At 28.2% G+C, this 22,421-nt stretch overlaps 1 protein-coding gene across 1 annotated transcript; it reads left to right on the top strand.

Annotated features, from left to right (window-relative positions):
• The first annotated feature begins 3,235 nt into the window (after positions 1-3,235).
• LOC139094910 (inactive pancreatic lipase-related protein 1) lies at positions 3,236-11,475 on the top strand. Its single transcript, XM_070646143.1, has 6 exons — positions 3,236-3,633; positions 8,593-8,659; positions 10,194-10,369; positions 10,432-10,669; positions 10,725-10,800; positions 10,860-11,475. The coding sequence occupies exons 1-6, from the start codon at positions 3,612-3,614 to the stop codon at positions 11,253-11,255; spliced, it is 975 nt and encodes a 324-aa protein (XP_070502244.1). The 5' UTR covers positions 3,236-3,611; the 3' UTR covers positions 11,256-11,475.
• The last annotated feature ends 10,946 nt before the right edge of the window (positions 11,476-22,421 follow it).

The following is a 22,421-nucleotide window of genomic DNA, read 5'->3' as shown; positions in this document are numbered from 1 at the left end:
AATGTGAATGTATGAAAATATATGTATAAAAAAAATTGAGAATTTTTTAAATTTGTTGTTGTAAACCATATGTAGCAGTCAATGTGAGAAGATTCACTTGTTGAAGTGCAAGGCTCAATCTACATTCTAATGAGACAGAAAGTCGGCACACATGTCATTAATGCCTGCAGTTATTTATATTTTTTGTTATGAAGATTAATTCATTTCCTTCCATTTCACGTTAACAAAAAGTATTTTTAAATTTATGTGGAATTTTTGTAATATGTGAATTCGGATACTGTTAATTGTTTTTGTGCATTTAATTGTTATCAGTTTATGACTGTTTGATGGATAATTTCCAGGATAGTTTGATAATGAATGTATGTGGGATATATTCTAAACTTGTCTCTTAACTCAAATGCAGCTCAAATGACAAATTGAAATTTTTGATATTTTGCACATACTTCGAAAAATGTTCGGAAATAATCAGTATTCATAAATGACACAATGCATTCATAAACAATCTTATCAGCTAAAATTTGGATCAATGCTAATATTTATTGAGCTGAAAAGTTCATAATACAGCTAATGTGCCGTTAAGCATGCATGCAACTTTAAGTTCTAGATTTATTTAATTCCTTGCGACTCAATAATGCTGAATAGTATTTTTTGTCATAAAAATGAGTCAAAATCCGCTGTGACGGTATCATCAGGTCAACTTTGCGTCTTCGCGTTAACTTGACGACGCAGCGGTGTTCTAGTGAACACAACGTGCTATTCGGGAATTTATTTTAAAGTTTTGCTTTTGAATATTCTGAAAATAAAAGCTTTCACATTATTAAACTACCGCAATGAGAAAAAATTGCATTATTCAGTATTTCAAAAGCTTCAATCTAAAACAGATTTAAATTAACAATTTAAAATAGTTCTCAACGATCACAGATAATTCAAATATCAATTTATTTAAAAGCTTTAAACTTTAAAGTGTGTAAAGAAGCTTTTGAAAAATGATCATCACTGATCATACTGCTTTTCATGCTTACGCGTAAACATATTCAATTGCAGCTATTTCTACATTCTTTTGATTACAAATAATTTAAGTAAAATGCAATTTTATTAATGCTGATGCATGCTTATGCTCAATTTACAATATGAGCTTCAAATTGTCATCAATTAAATTCACGTTATATTCTTTACTCATTTTGTTACTAACTCTCGAATACGAAGCGAAGAAAGCACGTTTTTTGTGTAAAAATGGTTAGCATTGAAGTTGTAAATGTGGTTTGTTCGGTAAAAAGAAGCAGTTTTAATTTAACATCGAACAAGAAAAGACCAATTTTATTTCCATAATCATTTTATCTGATAATGTTTGGTAGGAATCATGTTATTATTGCTGGTACAGGTGTTTTGATATCAGTAGGTGAGGAAATTATTCATATTAAGAAATTTAAATTGATTGTTGAGTGTTATGAGTGTAAGCATTGTTGTGCTAGTTACAGTAAAATTGATTTCATTTCACCACAAATAGAAGTTGCGCTAATTAATTCCGTTCACAAGTTCAATGCCATAAAATTGTTGAGTACAGTTATTTAAATTTTATTGATCAATTTCGATTGAAAAACTTATTAAACTGAGTAATACAAAGTTGTTAAAAAATCAATCAAATTTAGCATGAAAACACGAAAATCTCATCAATTTTGTTACTGAAAATTATCCATCAAAACATGACCTAATAAGAAATTTTCTACGGGAATTCCAATGACGTATAAATCATTTTCATGCTAGAATTTAGCAATTACAGTTTTTTACATTTCATAAAACTCTTTCAAAACAAACTAATGAATCGTGAGAGAGTTTTATTGTTCAATTTGTGTTTTCACTTCTGGATACTCTTGGAACTTAAGTGATTTATTTTTATTGCTAATGAGAATTTCATGATCGTAAAAAGATTAATTGAAACTTGTTTTAGAACGCTTAAATATAACTATAATAATAATTAAATATTTTAATGTTTACTTTTTTCAAATTTATTAATTTAAATAATTGCAATGCCAGTAGAATTTTATGGTACACATTTTAAGTACATTTCTTATACGACACATCATGTTTTTGCAGAAATAGTCAAAAATCGATATTCACAACCGTTAATTAGTAGAAACTTATATGAACTGGGTAATAATGTGCGTTTTATGAAAATCAGTTCATGTTGTATGACACACATTTGCATAGCGTGACCATTGCATTTTAATCTAAACATTTGCATTGCTAGAATGAAACCAAGATATGCTGAAACATTATATTGCCTGAATATAATTTTCCAAATGATAAATCATGCAAATTTAAATAATTTTAGTTTGTAGTAGAAATTTATTCCTAATTTAAATTCTGGATAACTTTGCCAAGAGGTAAAATAATTAAATTTGACCTAAATTTGTAAAATTTTAGAATCTATTCCATCGATTTTCTTACCACACAGCATTTTTCGACACTATTGTGTTGTTAATGTGATTATTATGTAAAATGACAAATCATCTGCATCATCAGATCACAAACCTCATCAAATTTAAGTATTTTATGGTCACGCTTCTCTTTAAAGCAGAAAATCAACATTTTTACACTTGAATAATATTTTACTACTATCGTAATAAATAACAGATCTGCTCACACATTTCTGACGCTAAAAAACCTTATAACTTCACGGTCATCTAGTCAAAATCATTTCATTAGTAAAGGAAGTGAAAAAAAAAGTTAGAGAAGCTTTCCGCAATGTGTTTCTAGCTAGAAAAAGGAGATGAGTCTCAATTACCGCATAGATATAGCCTTGCGTAACAAAGTTCAATAAATCGGAAGGAAGAACGATAACAAGGAAGAAGAAAGTTTTTCTTTTCATCCAAATAAATTCTAGTAAACACACGTAAAGATGAAAAAAGTAAGAAAAAAAAAACTTTTTTCTAAGAGAACAAAACAATTTTCATTTTCACATGACTCAGCACGATAAATACAGTCACAGTTGTGCGATGCATGTAAAGTAGTAATGATTTTGATGATAGTGGTAAAAAGATAGTGTTATTGGCGCCCAGAAAGTCTCGATACTTGTGAGAAAGTGAAAAGTGCTTCAATACAGTCACGAAGCGGCATTTTCGCATGCTTGTGTGTGTTCTGTTCACTCTGAGAGTTTTTTTTTGTTTTCTGTGTTCTGTAGGTTCAAAAAAGTAAAACATTGTGTCTCATTCAATCAGTCTATATTCAACGCTCAACGGCGACACGCGAATTTGAAAAAATTCTTTCAATAGAAGTGTCAAATAAAAAAAAAAGTTTATATTTATTTATTTAATTGAATTCACATACTCTTCTAGTATTTTTTATGAATCTATTTATAGATTAGAGAAGGGAAATTTAAACTAATAAAGAATATTATTTTTCGTGTAATAATAAACATTTACAATTGAAATTAATTAATTTATTGAGTGCAATTGACTTAATGATCAAGAAACTATTTGCTGTGTGAAAGAGAATTACAGAAAAAAATTCCATTGAAGGTCACTTGAGCTAATTTTCTATGTGACAAAATTAGCAAAAAAAATAAACATTAATTACAATAGAACAAAAGTGTGATTGTAAGACAAAAGAATATGAAGAAATACATGAATCCAAGTGAGTATAATTATGTAGTAACAAACGAGAACTTTGCGTGCGTAAAATACTCATTAATAAATTCGATTAGCAGTCAGATGTTGACTGAAATAATAAAAATGTTTTAATATGAAACTTCTTGTCATTCACAAAAAAATAATAATATGACAAAAATATTCCATTAAGTACGAGTGCGATAATTAAAAAATTGTTAAAAAAGAAATTAAATTGCGCACATGCTGTACACAGCTGATCATCATTATTATTTGCTGGCTTCTATCTTTTCTTTTTTTGATAGCTGTGCCGAAAATAAAAATTGTTTTGAGGGTTCCAAAAGAGAGTGAAACGAGATAAATGAAGATTGCTGTGAAAGACTTGACTGTAATAAATTTTAGATGTTTTTTTCCTCTCTTTTCACTTTATTACAACGAATATTATGTTTAGGCATCCATCCAATTCATATATGGTACTTTAGTCTCTCTTACTCGCAATGCAATCTATTACATTGCCCTTGAATTATTGTTAACAATTACGCTGATTTATGATACGCATAATATATTTTATGCAACGATAGCAACTACACGTGCTATGCTGTGATTTTAAATAGTTCTGATTAGACTTTTTTAAAACATGAAAAAGCTTTAAATAATTTAATGGACGATTGTGATATCAAAACATTGTAAATTTTTGTGTTTGTTCTGATACTTTACATGAAATAAGTGGTATGCAGCTATTGACTCATTAAGCTATTTTTAAGTTGAAAAATTCAATTTATCATCATTTTAAACAAATTATTTTTGAATATAATTTTTACAACTTGCTCCAAATGTTTAACTTCCTCGAAAAGAAATATTACTACGTACAGCTCAAGTACAGCTTGTTCTGAAATTGTAGATGATAAGAACAGAGAAAACACATAAAATTTATTACTCTTATCACAAAAAGTATTGATAAAACTGAAGTTGGGGTAACTTTTAACCGGTCTGTTCATTATTTGCCAAACAATATTTTTTAAAAAGAACTATTTAAAATATCGGAACACAATGTTTACTGAATGTATTTGATTACTGTGCCAAAAAATGTTTCACGTGTCTATGGTAAATTTACGTTTAAATCTTAAAACATTTGAAAATAGCTTGAAAAAGATTTTAAATACTTTCTTCCAGAGTAGAGTAGAGTCATTTAATTAAGGTGCGAATTTAATTATATCATAAAATTTAAATATTCTTAAAATTAAATTAAAGCTTGAGCATTAAACGAAACAAAATATGAATCACAGAAATTAAATTTTCATTCATTTTAATTTGTAAATTGTGAATGAAATATTCATTTTCATTAAGATATTCAAATCAGTTTTACGTCAGAAAACCAAAAAGTTAGCCAAAAATATAATCTCGAAAAAATGTATTAAGTCGTGAATTTTTCAAGCGGAAATGTGTCACGAATTCTTGTTTTAACGTAATGTCAATTTTTGTTGAAATAATAGTAACAAGAGATCCGAAAAGGCACCACATGTTTGCCTCCAACCACATTCAATGTAAATACATCAAGTCGTGTCGTTGAGATATTTTTTCTAGAATTTTATTTATTATACAAATCCAATAACACTAATGAAATTTATTTCCTTAATTTCCCGCAACAGTAAGAATTTTATAAATCCACATAGAAATCATTTAACATTAATTTATTTCCTGCTTGATTCAAGTGCAAAAAATTTCACATGTGCAATTGTCAATAATTTTTATTGCACATTTTACCGTTTTCATTCTCATCATGCTGTGAATAAAATTCAATGCTAGTGATTTGTTGATGAGAACTGGAAAAATGTGGAAAATTTTATATCCCAGTAATAGTCTCGATTATTGATATCTTATTATTGTTACAAAATTGTTAAACATTTTTTAATTGGTGTAATCTGCATTGACGTCTGTAATAATTGTTGACATTACGAAACATGGAATTTAAGTTACAAAATTACACATGTTATTTAAAACAAAAAATGTTCTTCGCCACTATGCTGAACAATACGATTGCTCACGTAGATGATTTCAAAGCAGATCATGAAGTCAACTCGAATTTCATATGAAGTCAAGTGAACTTAAGATCAGTTTTCCATATAAAATCTGAGTCGACTTCGAGTTCTGCTTAAAAGTCAATGAACGTTAAAATAAAAACAACCAAAATATTGTAAACTGAATATAAATATTCATTTATTTACACAATTTCGTCAGACTTACAAAATGAAAAACAATTTTGATTGCCAAAATGTAAAACTAAAATGTAATGAATATCGCACGTCAGTAAATTTGTATAAAATGTTGATAAAATGTTTCATAATATTTTGATGCATTTTATAAATTAATTTTGTAATTAAATGCATATGCTTGTTAAAAATGCTGTTAAACTGAATTGGTCTTCCGTGGTATTGAGCAAGAATCAGTGAAGCTGATGAATTTTTGGTTAGGAATTTATTAAGAAAACCTTTTCTGGTAAAAGAATCATCAATAGAAAATTGTAAATTTGTTATTACATTTAAATAAAAATTGGCTTAAAATTAGCATGAAATTTTTTTCAACAAAGTATTGGATTCAAAATATTTGGAACAGCTCAGTGTTCCGGTTTCATAATATTGCACAACTGCATCAACAAATTAGTTATCCTCACAGATAATAAACTAGCAAATAATTAAGCATTTTGTTTGCCATCTGTTTTTATGGCTTGAAGTAAACTTTAAGTAATTTTTGCCATAAAATATTTTGTAATTACTCAATCAAACCCTTAAGCTTAAGTGGAGAACAATAAACAATAATTGCAAAGTTTCCAAAGATTAATCTTTGATCCTTTGATTTTTATGTGCAATTTTTATTTATTACTTTGTATCTTTGCTTGTTTATACAGTGTTTCATCATTCATGGTGCAAGTTGGTTAATTATGGAAACGATTTTGCGTTTTTATTATAGTGGTTATTTTTTTGCGTAAAAAATTCAATTTTAACTGTTTTTAAATTAAAAAGTTTTTCATTCCTTTTCATCACTATTTTAATATTTTTCTCATAATTGCTTTTACTGAAAGCACGATATATTATCAATAATGTTTAGTAAGGTTCGAAATTAAAAGCTAATTGGAAATCAAATTCCTTATCGATGAAGAATGTAATCATTTTAAATTGACAACAATTGACATCAAATGATCTTTTTTTTCTATAAAAATTTAACTCAGTCGTCAGAAATGATTGACTTTTTAAATAATGTCCAATTTTGTTTCTTTAAATTCATAGCAAGATATGAAATTCTTTGATCATAGTTTGAATATTTTCGGAATCAATTACTATAGAGAGTTCAATATGTGTCAATTTATCTTAATTTTCGACAAACTTTCAATATTGCGTGATTTAATTAAACGGAAATATTTAATAAATCAGGCATGTTTTGCAAAACTGCGAAAAATTTCCGATAATAATGAATAATACTGTTAATAAAAGTGAAAGTGGGCTAGACGGAATCTTTTATACGAAATAACTGTAACGTCGTGAACAAGCGATTGTAAAATCGATGCGATAAAATTTCTTTGATTCAACTTTCTTACTGTTTTTGTGGCTATTTTGTCAAAAATTCCAGAAACTAAATTAAAATGAATTTAAAGAAATATTCAATGTTTTTAAGCTTGATTGACAAGTAAGGTTGTTGACATCATTCTTAATACGGTAAAACAAATTATGTATATATTTATTAGCTTTTTCAATTTTAAAACTAAAGGGCTTTATTATGATTGACAAAAACTGTCAAAAAATAATATTTTATTACGAATTGCTTACTTACCTGACTCAAAGATACTTCGGCAATACCCCAATAATGATTTTGGTCAGGAAGGTTTAACATAAATCAAGTTGAATTGTCTTTAAATAATATTTTCAGTGCAAATGACTTAAATAAACATTTAAAACCGGAAAAATAAAAAATGAATTTTATTTTCATAATGAATGATTTTTTTTTGCGGTTCACAAATAATTCTTTGATCTCAAGCTTTCAGTTTTGCTACTTGTTAAAATATTTCAAGTGTTGATTTATTGTATACCTTTCGGAAGAACATTGATCTTCACAAAAAACAATCGTCCTTTGTTGAGAAAATACAAATTAGTTGAGTATTTTGATTTGATCATGATTGATCTCGCATATTATAAATATTTCAGCTAATAACTCAGTTAAGACCTTGAACATAGTTTGTATTTTCTAGAATAGGAAAAAAATTACTATCACTTTTGCTTTTAAATACAGAGTTTCTACGTATGACGCTTGAATTAAATCGAGATTTTGTTTCATCAAACAATTCTTCAAATATTTATTAGTGTTTTGTTAAAATTCATTCATTCTTGAATCTGAGTAGTTCTTCAGAAATAGATTAGCACATAGATTGTCGAGTTCTTGGTTTCGTCACATGTTTCATAATCACATGTTCTCATGACACTTATCATGTATTAGAAGAATAAAAAATCTTAACAAAAACATTAATTTTGTAAACAAAACTGATAATTCTTTGGCAGTACGAGCACGTTCTCAGCAATGCTCTACATTATGAAACAATTATTTCTCATATTACGCATTTCAATGCGTTTTAAGAATGTATCAGCAATAAGTAGTATTTCTCTTTGATTTTAAAATGCGGCTTATTCGCGGAAATTATTCGCATGCTCATTTCCAGGCCGTCAAACCATTTGCCTTAAATTTACTACACGTTTGCTTTAATTGTGAGACATTAATACGTGGACATGCAAAAACTTCAATCTTAATCCAGTTTACAAGAAAATAATTAATGTTAATGTTCTTTAAAAAATGAAATCAAGGTTATTGTACTTGACACTTGATGAACTCTCCCGTGACGAGGAGAATATTTAAAATTCTCTGTTTTTGTGTCTAAAATTTAAAGTTCACGTACTCCCTTTTGGCACTCTCAATAATTTACAATGTTTTTAATTCATTCTAGGACTTTGGCTCGGTCTACGGCCAGTAAAAGCAACATTAGACTCCGCAAAACTTGTTTTCTTTTATGGGTGAGTATTGCATCTACGTAAATTTTATTTCATGGCTATTCTAAGCTTTGCATATTAACATTTAAAAATAACAAACTGTACTCGATCAATCTAGCAATATTAAAGTAAGATTAATAGTCAATATTCCTCTATAATTACTGCATCGTCTGTAGTATAGTATTTAAAATATGGAAATTGTCACGACTTTCAATTTACTTTTAAAATCTATTAGAATAACTCGATAAATAAATCAGCACAATATTTTTATTGTTATTTCAAAGCTCATCAGAAACTTTTTTATTTCGTAATATAATGAATATAAGTTGCTGTTTATGGGCAGTCAATTAACAATCTGCTTGCGTAATAGAAAAATAAATTAAGCTTAAGGCAGGTTGTTTAATTACACTAATTGTGCTTTTGGCATATGATTTTGATTGTCAGACATGTGATGGTTCTGAAGTTCTTTAAGGAATTTTTAGACTAAAATTATGGAGTATCATTTGAAGCTTTAAATAACTATTGATTTTGAAGAATTAATGCTAAAAGCAGTAATAATTTGAAGAATATACCAAATTAAGTTCCACACCTTCGATATATTTATACCATTAAGAATTGCTAACATGCTAATTAAAAAACAAAAAGTTGATGATTTAATAACGGGGAACTTAGAATGTATTATTTAATATTTCATGAATATTTGACAATATTCTATTTCCGTGCTGTAAATATTCTCTTCCGTCATGACGCACCTTAGTGTTAAGTCTAGACTGAATACATACTAATTATACTCTTCATGGGATTTCCTAGATACATTTCCTACAGTGTGTCGCGGCTCAAAGTTTTGACAGTACTATTTTATATTAAATTTTGATCTACTTTGTCATATTTATTTAATTACATGATATTACAACATCGATTATTTATAGATTATTCATGGTTTCTACAAACATTGATTTATAAGTGATTTAATTACTTTGAGTTTATTTATAAAATCAGTAGTAATTTTGTTGATTTTTAAGCATGATTCTAAAGTAAGCAATCAAGTTCGACAAATAATTAATGCCACACAATAATCTTTGATCTCCATTAGACTAATCTTAATTTGTTGAAGATCAAAACTTTTCTTAACCTTGTTAAATGATTCGGAAATATGGATTATTTTTTAATAAAACTGTAGACTTAATCCTATTGATTTTTTTTATTGCTTAGTCATTGTTCTGAAAAGTTATAGTAGGAAAATTTCCTGGAATTAAGTTACAATATTATTTACTACCTTGACTGTGAAATTATTTATTTGAAAAATCATGAAATTCTTTCTTTAAAAATAGATTCTTCAATACAGAAACTTAGCTTTACCCATAAATTTTCGGTTGACATTTTCAGCTCGTGTAGAACATAATTTGTAGCTTGAAAATAGCCGCTTTGGGAAATTTTTTCTAAAAAAACATTTGTAATACCTTCATTAAAGCCTTGATTTGACTAATTTACTGCTATTTAATCACATAAATTATTCAAATTCCTATTTAAAATTCAATTTACCTTAAACAATTTCCAGAAAATCATTCAACGATCAACGGAATTTCCCATTTTCAAAAGCCGTTGACATTCTAGAACAGGATGAATTTGACAATGGAAAACCCACAGTTATTTACATTCATGGATATATTGAACATATGGAAATGGAAAGCGTTAAAGTTGTGTGTGAAGCATACTTAAAACGAGGAGATCATAGTAATTATTTAATAACTATTTGTTGATTGTTTCATAATTTAAAAGCATTTCCATTCTTTTAGATATCATTTTTGTTGATTGGGCTGAATTAGCTGATGGAAATTATCTTCTTGATGCTGTACCTAATTCAGTTAAACTCGCAAACATTCTTGCTGATTCAGTGCTAGAACTCATTAATAATGGCATTGATGGCAATAAACTACACATTGTTGGACATTCTTTAGGCGGACAACTTGCCGGTATGATGGCTAGAAAAGTCAAAGAGAAGTCCAGTAACACAATTAAACTCAGGCGAATTACGTAAGATATTCCATAATTTTGTTTAATTATATACTAATTATAAATTTTATTGCAGTGCTTTAGATCCTGCATTTCCACCTTTCTATCCTGGTTGGGTATATAAACCATTGGGCAAACGAGACGCCGTCTTGGTAAGAATGTGTTAAATTTTACAAGCTTACATTATTACATCATCGATTTCCAATTCAAGGTTGATGTTATTCATACAGACGCTTGGCTTTACGGCGCTCCCGTTTCAACAGGAACAGTAGACTTCTGGCCAAATGGTGGAAAAACCCTTCAACCAGGTTGTCCAAAAAGAAATTATAAAATGCTCACAGACAATGATTTATGCTCACACAGACGAAGTTGGTGGTTTTGGGCGGAGTCGGTGGCATCCGTAGACACACAAAAATTCCCAGCCGTTAAATGTAAGTCATGGGATCACTTTAAAGATGGTAAATGTGATGAGGATGCACCAGTTGCATATATGGGTATAGATTGTCCATTACATGTTAGCGGTGATTATTTCCTCCAAACAAATGGCGATGAGCCGTATTGTAAAGGCTCAGCTGGAACAAAATATGCAGCTAAAGTTAAGACATAATAATTGAAGTGCTTTATTTATTTATTTTAAACACCAAAACATTCTTTTCATGTGATGAATCTTTTGTATTAATTGAGAGAATCGAATAGAAAAGCTTAATGTTTACAAATGAGAAAAAAAAAAAGCAATTTGAATTACTTTAAGGTTATTGATTAAGTTTATATGATATTTATGAAAGAAACAAAAAGCAAAAAATGTGTAGATAAAAAATTTATTTATATTTAACTGTTTTCGATTAAGTATATCTGAATGTTTATTTTGGATAGTAAACCTGGATGAATAAAAAAATATTAAGAACAATTATTTCAATTTTTTTAAAGACATTTCAGAACGAACGTCTTTTTTGTTAAATTTTCCTATATTTTAGACATGCAAATTGTAAATATACAAATTTATTGTGCTTTTTGGATATTTATCCCTAACTGGTTTTAAACTGTTAGCAAATTATTTATTTAATTTTAATTTAGTAGCGCCATCTTCATGTGAAAATAGTGAAGACACTTAACTTTGCTTGTGTCTTTGCTATAGTTGTACAATTTCAACTTGATTTAAATAACTTGATACAAAATATAAATCTTTTTGCAGGAGGAAAATTAAAGTTTAGAATGAGAAATTATTGGATTAGATTAAATAGTAGCAAAATCAAATTGATGATGCCTTGACGATTAGCATTCAATGAGGATAAAACGGCATTGCTAAAAGGTAAGTGCTTAACAATTTTGGCTTTAAGATAACTTCAAACAATGTTTCTAAGTACATTTTTGATGATACTTCGCGAACAGCACAAAGTCGACTCGAATTTTATATGAAACTGAGTCGACTCCGAGCTCTAGAATCATTTGTAGAACTAGAAAGCTCCTTATTAAGCTTTATTAAATTTTAATTATTTAATTTAACCTTTTTACTATTAATCATGAAAAACCTTTTCAAATTTACACCGAAAACCTTTAAATTGATCCTTTAATTATCGTTGCATATTAATGCTTCCCATTGTTGTAAAATGATAAGCCAATATTGAATGGTAATTATTGCACAACCATTAAAAATTTATCATTCTTATCAAATTTCACAGTCAATTTTTATCACATTTCTACGATTACATCCCCAGGCACCAAAAAAATATATTTAATTAATTTTATTTTCATTTATAAAAAAAAGCACACGATTGCTGTAAATCATCGGTATTTTTACCCGTACAGTGGATTAATGTTGTATTAAAAAATTGTATCAATATTTTAAAAATCTTTATTGACTTCTGGCATTTGCAATGCACAAATATTGCATGAACACTCTGTAACACTCAACATTGTTTTATAATAATGAAGTTTATTATTCGCATCTGGCAAGCGACTGAACAACAACAAAAAAAAATTGACTATTTTATTAAACAAACTGAAAAGAATGGTATACGAAAGGCTATATAACAGTCAATGTTCTCGAATGCATGCGGAGTTGACTAATTAATGAAGAATATTTTTATTGGTGGATTTTAATTCAAATGATGATGAATGGGAAATAACTTTAATGTTATTATTGAAATATTCTGCATCAAAACAATTTTAAAATTAAAACAAAATTTTACTAAATTGCGAATTTTCAAAAGCCAAAAGTTGAAAGTTATGCGAATTAAGCTTATTCCACAAAAAACTTAAATTCCACAAATTCAGCCGTAATTTAAAAACTAAAAACGTAAGCAAAAAGATATTTAAAAACATAAATAAAATTCTAACAATGTTTACATATATTTTGATACGAAAAAGTTAAATAATTAATTAAGAAAATATAAATGAGAGTCTGTACACGTGCTTCATACACAAGGAAGAAAGCATGCAAAGTGTTATAAAATAATACAACGGAAAAAGATTGTTGTAATAAAATTATAAAATTTTAATGATTAATTCAAGTTATGTAAAACACATTGAAAACTTTTTCAAGTATTTTTTAAATGAGGGTATGGGAAGTTGCTGTTGGTGATTAGACTTAGCTTGTTATATGAAGAATTTTGTTTTAATGTGGAATCTTAAAACTGAAAAGCTTGTCTTCAACTTTCAGTGTTCAACTTTTCAGTTTAAACTTAAGAAAGCTTTTCAAAAACTTTCAAATTTTGTTTAAAAACAACTTAACTTTTTTCCGGATGAAATCTAAGTCGACTGCTAGCCAGACTAGGCAGAACTTTGGGATTCCGAACTACAAATCTCTAAAACACGTTTCCAGTGGAGTTCGGTCTAAAAAAGCTAGTTCCGAACGTTCCCCAATCTAATTAAATTCCAATTCAATGTCCAATCCTTGACAGCATCTACAAACAACAACTTTATGATACAAAGCTTCCGGTGAACTTTGTAGCATCCACTTTATTTATCTTAATTTCTATTTTTACTATCTCACTCGTGCGGCTATTTTATAGAAGCTTCTATTCTTATAGCTCATAAATTTTCTTTTTTAATGAAAACTTCTTAATATCAAGTACATAAGGGGGAATCATAAGATATTCAAGTTTAAGATGGCGAAATTTCAGCTCTCAATTAAAATTTTAATCAATAAAGGTTCTTCATCATAATTACAGTAAACAATGGTCGGTGCTGTTTCTTTCATAAATATTCAAATATTTTAAGGCACGAGATTAATTACATGAATAGGGGAAGCTTTTTTTGCTCATCTTTCAAAGCTCAGTAAAAGCTGCAACAACGGTTTATGGTTTGCATACTTTTTACATAATTAAACCAACAGCAAGTGTTGAGATTTAATGAATCTCATTACTTGATGTTACTCATAAATTACATATCTTTATGTTAATTCTTTCAATTATGGTAAATATGCTTCTATGCATTATATCACGTTTCACTCGGTCACTGAACTTTTAAGTATGGTAAATTGGGACTTGAAAGTGTTTGACATTTACTAAAGAGTCATTTTAATCAAAATGAGTGGGTTTTTAAGTTTAATTGAAATAATTTGAGGACTCAACGTCTAATTTAATTTCCTTTTTGTTTATAAATCCACATTAACTTGAGCTCATATGCTAACATATTACCTAATAGCTCTCCATTGCGTCTAAGACAAAAAATAATTTAATTTGAGTGTTTTTAAAAAATTTACTCTAGTTTTTATTTTAACCTTTCCATCGCAATTATAGCACAATGTCAATTATAACGAAATAACTAGTCGGGAAATTGCTGTAAGTGCACTGCAACCTACAAAGGAAGTTTAATTGCTTCGTGTAACTTTGTACTGAGCATTTTCCTACGTTATTAAACTTTCATTGTATACTTTGAACTTTTCATGTCGTTTCAATTGTACATTTTTCTACTTTCTCACTTATTACGCTTGACAATTCCTTTTGTAAGTTAAAAGTTTTGATTATTTAATAAGTTACAATGGCTTTTTCTAATTTGTTTGTTTGTAAAATTTCAAATTATAATTTAAACATGGAAAAACATTCTTGACTTTGATTACATTGTATGTTTAGAAAAATGCTTATTAGGCTACTTTGTATTCGTAATGAACAGAGCTCGAATCAGATTCAATTTAAGTTTACTCGAGTCTCGACTCATTAAACTCCATGATGACTTCAATTTCCGATTAGATTTGAACCGATTTAACTGTATTTAGTGTTTTACTTTCAAAGATTCAGATATTCTTGTTAACAACTAATTGTGTGCCAATTTGTAAACCAACTCCTTTAAAACATTAATCTAAACCACATATTTCCAAAAATAAATCACAAAAACCTATCATGAAGCAAAATATTGAAACGTTCAGCTTTAAAAAGAACCATCCCGATTCATATAATTTATATTAAAGCGCAAGTTGAAATGAAAATTAGGAATAAAAATAAATAAAACAAAAATCTAAGCGAAAACGACATCCATAATTAACGAAAGTCTGCAGGCATCTTCTTTTACGCTTTTCTTTTTTTTCATGTTAAAGGAAAAGGAAAAAAAATCTTCTTTTTCTAGCCATCATTACTGTTGTGTTGATATTACCATTACCACCACTCCTAACAACATTTTTAACATCACATCATTCTTAACATTACCAGAAGGAGGAAGCGCAAATTCGACGCTCATTAAAATCAGAAAGAAAAAAATTTTAATAAATTTTTACAAGCAACATGTTTCATATTTTTTTTTTATCTTTTTTGCTTCGTTTGCCTTCTTATTTTTTTATTTTCCATTCTATAGCTAATGCTACGGATGATGGTAGAAATATAAAGCATATGAGATAAAATATAAAGAAAAAGTTGTAATTTTTGTTCTTGTTTTAGCGAAAGAGTTTCTCTCATTCCTCCTAGCTCATATGCACGCACACTCATTGATGATTTATTTTTTTTATTCTTTATCTTCGTTTAGACATAAAAATGTTGATCTAATTTTGATATATGTAAGGTTTTTCTTCTTCTAATTTCTCATGCTAATTATCTGAAATATACAATCATATTTTCATAAATTTCTCATTAATTCATTCTTTATGCTGAGTGGAAAGATTTCTGTTCTCGATGTCTCTGAAATTCTGAATAATTTTCTTATGATTGCCAATAATCTTCGGGTTTTGATACATCTTGGGCTTTGCTGTGTGACTGTAGTCATGTCACTTGTTCTGAATGCTTAAATTGGGCCTAAAACTCAAATATATAAAAATTCAAGATAAAAAGTTATGAAATCCTTTTAGTTTTGGAATTGAAATGCCTTTAAAATTCTCCCAATTTTTGACACTCCCAAGAATTACATTACAAAACCTCAAAATTCTTAGAAAATTAAATTTCCGTTTACTCTTTCTTAGTACATTAAACAATTTATTCGTCTGTCTTCTCCACTCGTTCATGCCTGCATCCTTTTGTGTGCTTGTGCGTGATTTTACTTTTTTTTTGTTATTTCAACAAGATACACCAAAGTGAGGTACGCGAGGATTATGTTCTTTAAATTTTATAAACTCAATTTCAGCTTTTGAGTATATATGTGTGCATATACACGTTGAATTAAGAGGATTCAATGTGAAAGAATGAATAAAGCTGATGTAAAATCCTTTATTTAATCAAACTTGAAGCTCTTTATGAACTTCGTGAAGGATTTTAGACATTTTTAAGAATTTAATGAAATTTTGTTGCTTCATTGAAATGGAAATGGAGAAAGGATGATGAGGAATTAAATTTGTTATGTTACTTTTGAATGAATGATTAATTTTGAAAGATTTTTGAATATGTGAATTAAGGAAGTGACTTGAATACAGTGAATTGAGTCGCATTTATTTACTAATCAATTGCTGATTAATTGTTATGACTAGATATATGCTTGGGAGCAGTTATAGAGAGCTTAAAGCTGGGCTTGGCTTCAATATTGTCTTATTTCTGACTTACTTCATGGTTTTACCTACAAAACAAAACCAACGAAATGGTCCAGTTGACTTCACAATTAACCACAGCTCAATTAATACCTAACATTTAATTTCCAAATTCATAATAATTCACAAAAACTCAAAATTACCAACTTTAGCCATAAAAACACAATTAAATTTCGATTTCAAATATCAAAAGCAAACCACGAAGAATGAAAACGCTGTGAATGGAAATAAAATTTAGAAAAATAAGAAAAACTTCAATTTCACCATTTTCTTCTCTGGGAAATTCACAATAATTTTTTTGAGATTCGTATGTTAAATCACAAAGAAAAAATATTTTTTTGAGCATGTCAAATTCTTTATAACGATCTTGTTTGATACATTCAATCTTTTATATTATCTTCTTTACACTTTTGAGGTATCATTTTATCTTCATCTTGAATTTCATATGGTATATACTTTTATAAAAGAAGACATTCAATAACTCAATGCGTTTCTTGTCTTCTTTACAGTTTGACGATATTTTCTTTGAGCTTGAGTGATTCTTATTTCGTATGGTTGTGGAATTTAATAATCTTTTAAGAATAAATCAGATTTTTTGGTAAGAATAATTGGTATTGGTTTGAAATTTATGGAATTTTTTAAAGATTATTGCTTCTTTTGAGGTCCTTCACTTTTATACCACCAAAATCATCATCAGTTGTTTAACATTTACTACATCATGTCCATTAGTCTTCATAAATTACTCAAAATCATCAAAAAGTCATAAAACATTTTAACAAAAATTGACCAGCAATTTTTATTCCTTCAAAATTTTCCAACATCAAATTCATTCAAGTCTCGCATTTTGTCGTTTCTTTATGTATCACAATAATCGACACCTGATGCCAAATTTGTTGCCAAAAAGTCTATGACATTTTTATATAGGCGCATAAAAAGGCATAAATTATGTACGGTTGAGTGTTCCGACCATTATCGTTACCAGGTCGTTTTTGTAAACAATTTTTTATTAACATTTAGCAGCCTTAAGGCTGTAAGTACATAATCCTGCAATGAATGGTTGGATGAAAAAAAAAGGCTGCAACTTTTGAGACGCTATAGATACTTACTTACATCATATAACTCACACATTGTGATTCATAATTTATAAGCTGATAACAGCAAAAAAAACGAAGGGTACAGTAACTTTTGGTTGTGCTCTTGTTGTTGCTTCTTCTTTTCTCTCATTTGGGATGTTTTGCCTTTTTCAAGATGATGCTAAAAGCTTCTTAAAGGAGAAAAGGCAAAGAGAAAGTTTTTTTTTTAAAATTGAGTTGAAAAATTCATAAATCATAAGCAATAATAATGAATGCATACCAATACTATTTGGTTATGTAACAAAAGTTATTAAAATATTTTTTTCGAAAAGTTTTGTGAATGAAACATTTTTCACGTATTAAGGAAGTTAAATTAGATGATAATTGAGAGAAAGGATGTAACATTTTTCATGAGGGTTCAGTTTTTCAAGAGTTTAAGATATTTTAAATTGAAATGGGTTGAAATTTACATTCTTAGAAAGGTTTTCTTTAATATAATTAAATAATTTTGTTGTAATATGTAATTTTTTGAGGTTAAAACTGTGCCAGTAAGGAAGTTCAGTGCTTAATTTATGTCAGTAAGTCAAAATAGAGCTCTTTAAGTACCAGAACTCAAATATTAAATTGAAAACTAGATTCTCTCATTTTTGAAGTCATTTGATTAATTATAACTTCGTATTTTGCTATTTAAAGTTTCATAATTTCCGTATATTTCTTTGACAATCTATCAAAACCTTTATAAGCGATAAAAGCTTTATTCGAACTTTCTTTAATAACAAGTTTATTCTATATTCTATCATAATACATCATTTCTCAAGGAAAAAAGTTAATTAAAGTTTCCCATTATAATGAAAAATGTGGTTCATCTTATAAGTTTATGTAGTTCGTTGTATGTTTTGAATAGAATAAATGAGAATATATATAGTTGAGCGATGATAATGATGAGGATAAGGCTGAAGATGGAAGAATTGAAAAGGAAGGAAATGAATTGTTTTCTTATTGATGTAGAAGAAATGCCATTTATATTGTTATTCATATATATACATTTTATTCATTCTGAAATTGAATTAGGGTTGCCGGTAATAAAAATACGTAATTGAATTTTGCTTATTCGAAATTAGATCTCATTTCTCCTTCGATCCAAACATTTCTCTCTTTACTGTTCAGTCTGACTGATGCTCTTGTGTAATATGTCAAGTGCAATGAACATGGGCAAGATCTACAGAGCCTTCAGGCTACTGTTCGGCCTAAAAAATCCCTTTTTTGCCATATAAATCTGCAAGTGAGTTGGAAAAGTAAAAAAGTGAATTTAAATTAACTTTTTTTTTCTGTTCACATAAAAAATGTCATCTCAAGCTGCCTCCAATCCACAAAATTCTGCTTCATGACCTCGCCGCTCGCTTGTTTCCGACCTGACATTCTGTTCTGGGATTTTTTGTTGTTGTTTTTGTCTTTTTCTCATTTCTTTGTGATTGTCATTGTGAAAAGCAGCAACAGAAGGCTTTACTGTATCACTATCTAAATATTAATGTAATAAAGCGTTGCTTGATATATACGCACATAAAATTTACAAAAGGAAACATTGAAAAGAGAATGAAAAATATTTTGTACGTTCATGTATTGCTGGAAGGATACTATTTTACATAATTAACGTGCTGCTGAACATTTAAACTCGACTGCTTCTGAAGCTTTGTGTTTCTTTGTGTAAAATGCTCAAAAAAAGTCTTTTGTACATTTTTTAGCGAGTGAATTAGGTGGAATAGGTTGAGAAGTTGCTTAAATTTAACTAAATAGTACAAGGTTATTGAATCTAGGCAAATGCTCCTAGATCTAAATCAACTCTTTACAATCGAAATCCATATAAACTCCGAACAAATCCTGTGATTCTAAGTATTAACTAGGATAATTAAATCTTTTCCTAAAATGCTTCCGTATCCTTAAAATAATAATTTTCTTCGACTTACTTCAAAAGACCCTCAAGAAAATTACAGCCAGATAATTTAATCAGTTTGATAATAATTAACATGCTTATATTGTTCTATTACCCTTATCAAGAGACAATTTGATTACCTAAAATAATTATTTAGATATTTTCCATTGGAATATTTACAAAAAGCTCCACATAGTAAATTAATATGTTGATGTAATCAGAAATTTGAGATGATAATAAATTTTAATGAAATATTTTGAGTCTTTTCTATTCAAAATTTAGTGAAGCATCATCGTTGATTAAAACTGTTCATCATATTTGATTGATGAAGAGATTTATTAAATAATTTTTTTGAATATACTTCACAAATTAAATTAAAATTTCGTTCAAAAGGGGAAAAATTCAAGTCACAAATGGATTATTTTATCAGATATAACTTAATATACACATGTGTACCATTAGCGTCGCTATTTCAACAAAAATTTCAAACATACATATCATTCTCTAAATGAAATTAAATAGTATGCTGACGATAAACATACAACAGGATGAGAATTTCATTTTAACAAACTTATACATAAATTAGATTAAAAATTATTCCTGAAATTCAAATAAATTTTCAAAGTATTTTGACTTTGCTTTTATTCAGTGAGAATTTTTGTAGCTTTACGTATGTTTGCATATATAAAATATACGAATGAATTGTGAAGATAAAGTTGTAGGCAATCCAGTGGGTGATGACATTTCAAAAATAAGGATGTAAATTTTTTTCGAGGCAGTAATTTCGATTTTTTGGCGATTCCTATGTAATGTTAGCTTTTACAACATAATTTCTTAAAAACATTAAATGTCAAAAGTATTACAATCTTAGCTATGAAATTAATTTGAACAATTTCACGGGAATTATTTTTGGATTTTTAATCGATATTTTTCAGAGAATCGCTGATGGATGTTCATAATTTGAATATTCATTTTATTACATCAATTATGACGTTTTGTTTTGGTTCTTTTTCTCCTGAAAAATTTATTGAATGACGCAAATAAATTCAAATTTTAAGAAAAATCAAATGATTTGTAAATTTAGAAGAGACTGTGGATGCTTCAACTTAATTATGAACAGCTTTACGCACTGTTATTGATACGAAAAGCAGAAGGATGTATTTTGATTTGGTTTACGAACTTGAATAAATTCAAAAAAATACTGAATTGCTGATTATTCTGAGGAAAGTCTTAAAATATCTCAGTTGTAAAAATTTAAGAGTTGACACTTCTTTTTTCTTGAATATTCAAGTTTCAAAATCAGCTATGATCATCCCTTGAATAATTTGCCGAGATCATACAGCAATTTAAGATAAAAAGTGTATCAAAGCATATAAAAATTTATGTTTGTCGCGTAGTTTTATCATAACATATTTTTCCTGTATGTTTTAGCATTTCAACAAAAGAATGCATATATATTTTTTAACTTTTCTATCTCACTCTCATACTGAAATATATCCTAACATCCCTATATCACGCTAAAGTTAAAATCTACGTGCCTTTCAACCCCCCGACTTTTATTCGAGCGTACATCCACAAAACCACAAGCAAATATTTTTCTGTTGGAAAAATTGGTTTTAGTGAGGAAGATCAGGATAAATTATGGTGCTACAGGCTCATATTAAAACATTAAAATAAATAAAAACATTTCTATCTTTTCTGTGCTGAATGAATGGATGGATGAATGAATGAATAAAGCGGTATGAGAGATGGAAAGAGGTGTGATAAGCTCATATTTTTTTATGTAAAATGAAATAATTGTAAAAATTCTTTCTCATATCGCATAATTTTCGACGACACTGAACGAGAGGGAGTTGGGACGAGGACGAGAAAAAAAGGGAATGAAAGAGATAAAAAAAGTGTGAAACGAAAATTATTATGATGGCAGCGGTCACATTTTTTTAATGAATGCTCAACCGTTATCATTTTTATAAATTATTATTTCAACTATGCTGGACATAAATGAATGCTATATCATATTTGTATATGATGCAAGGATAAAAAAAATATGAAAATTGAAAAATTTTTGAAGCGAGAAATTTCATTCCATCACGATGGATTGCATAATTTTCTCCCAGTGTTATAATTGCTTGGTTGTCATTTGAGAGATGGAGAGAAAATTATTAAAAATATTTTCACCGACTCCACCTTTAATGAATGACATTTAATCAACATAATTGCAATATTTTTAATATTTTACAAAATGAGTTTTTTGCAGGAATAGTTGCATTTTTGTAAATTCTTTGCTTGATGTTGGGATTTAAATTTGATTACATTTGGAGATAAATTATACGAGATTTGCGATATGATCCTGTTATTTGCTTAGAGTTTTAACATTCTTGGTAAAAAGTTCTTGTATTTTACTCAACCTCGACTTTATATTGATGTGAATCTACCATGGAATAGTGTTTCACTATCCTTTTTCTGTGAAATACGATACAAGACAGTTTAGTCGATGTCATTAGCACCAAAACTCAAATATCATAAGCTTTAAACATTTAAATTATTACCTCCTGAAACAAACTAATTAAATCGATTTTTAACAACTAAAAACAGCAACTATACCTGTCTTAATTATGTGTAAATTGCCACAATAGTTAGCATTCTCTTTTCTTGCAGTTCGCATGCAATCCATTCAATAAATATTCATAAAATCTAAAATATATGCATTCACTTTATCAGTAAATATGTACTTAAAGTACAACAAACAATTACATTTTCACAACTCTAAACACCTGCATGATTATCCACTTTATCTATGAATATACAGCTTGCGAATAAAAAAGT

This window comes from Chironomus tepperi, unplaced genomic scaffold (assembly GCF_022539635.2).
Source record: "Chironomus tepperi strain 1889 unplaced genomic scaffold, CSIRO-AGI_Ctep_v1 contig_359, whole genome shotgun sequence".
In the NCBI taxonomy this organism is placed as follows: domain Eukaryota; kingdom Metazoa; phylum Arthropoda; class Insecta; order Diptera; family Chironomidae; genus Chironomus; species Chironomus tepperi.
Note: the sequence above shows the minus strand (reverse complement) of the source record. Positions and strands in the feature narration are given on the sequence as shown.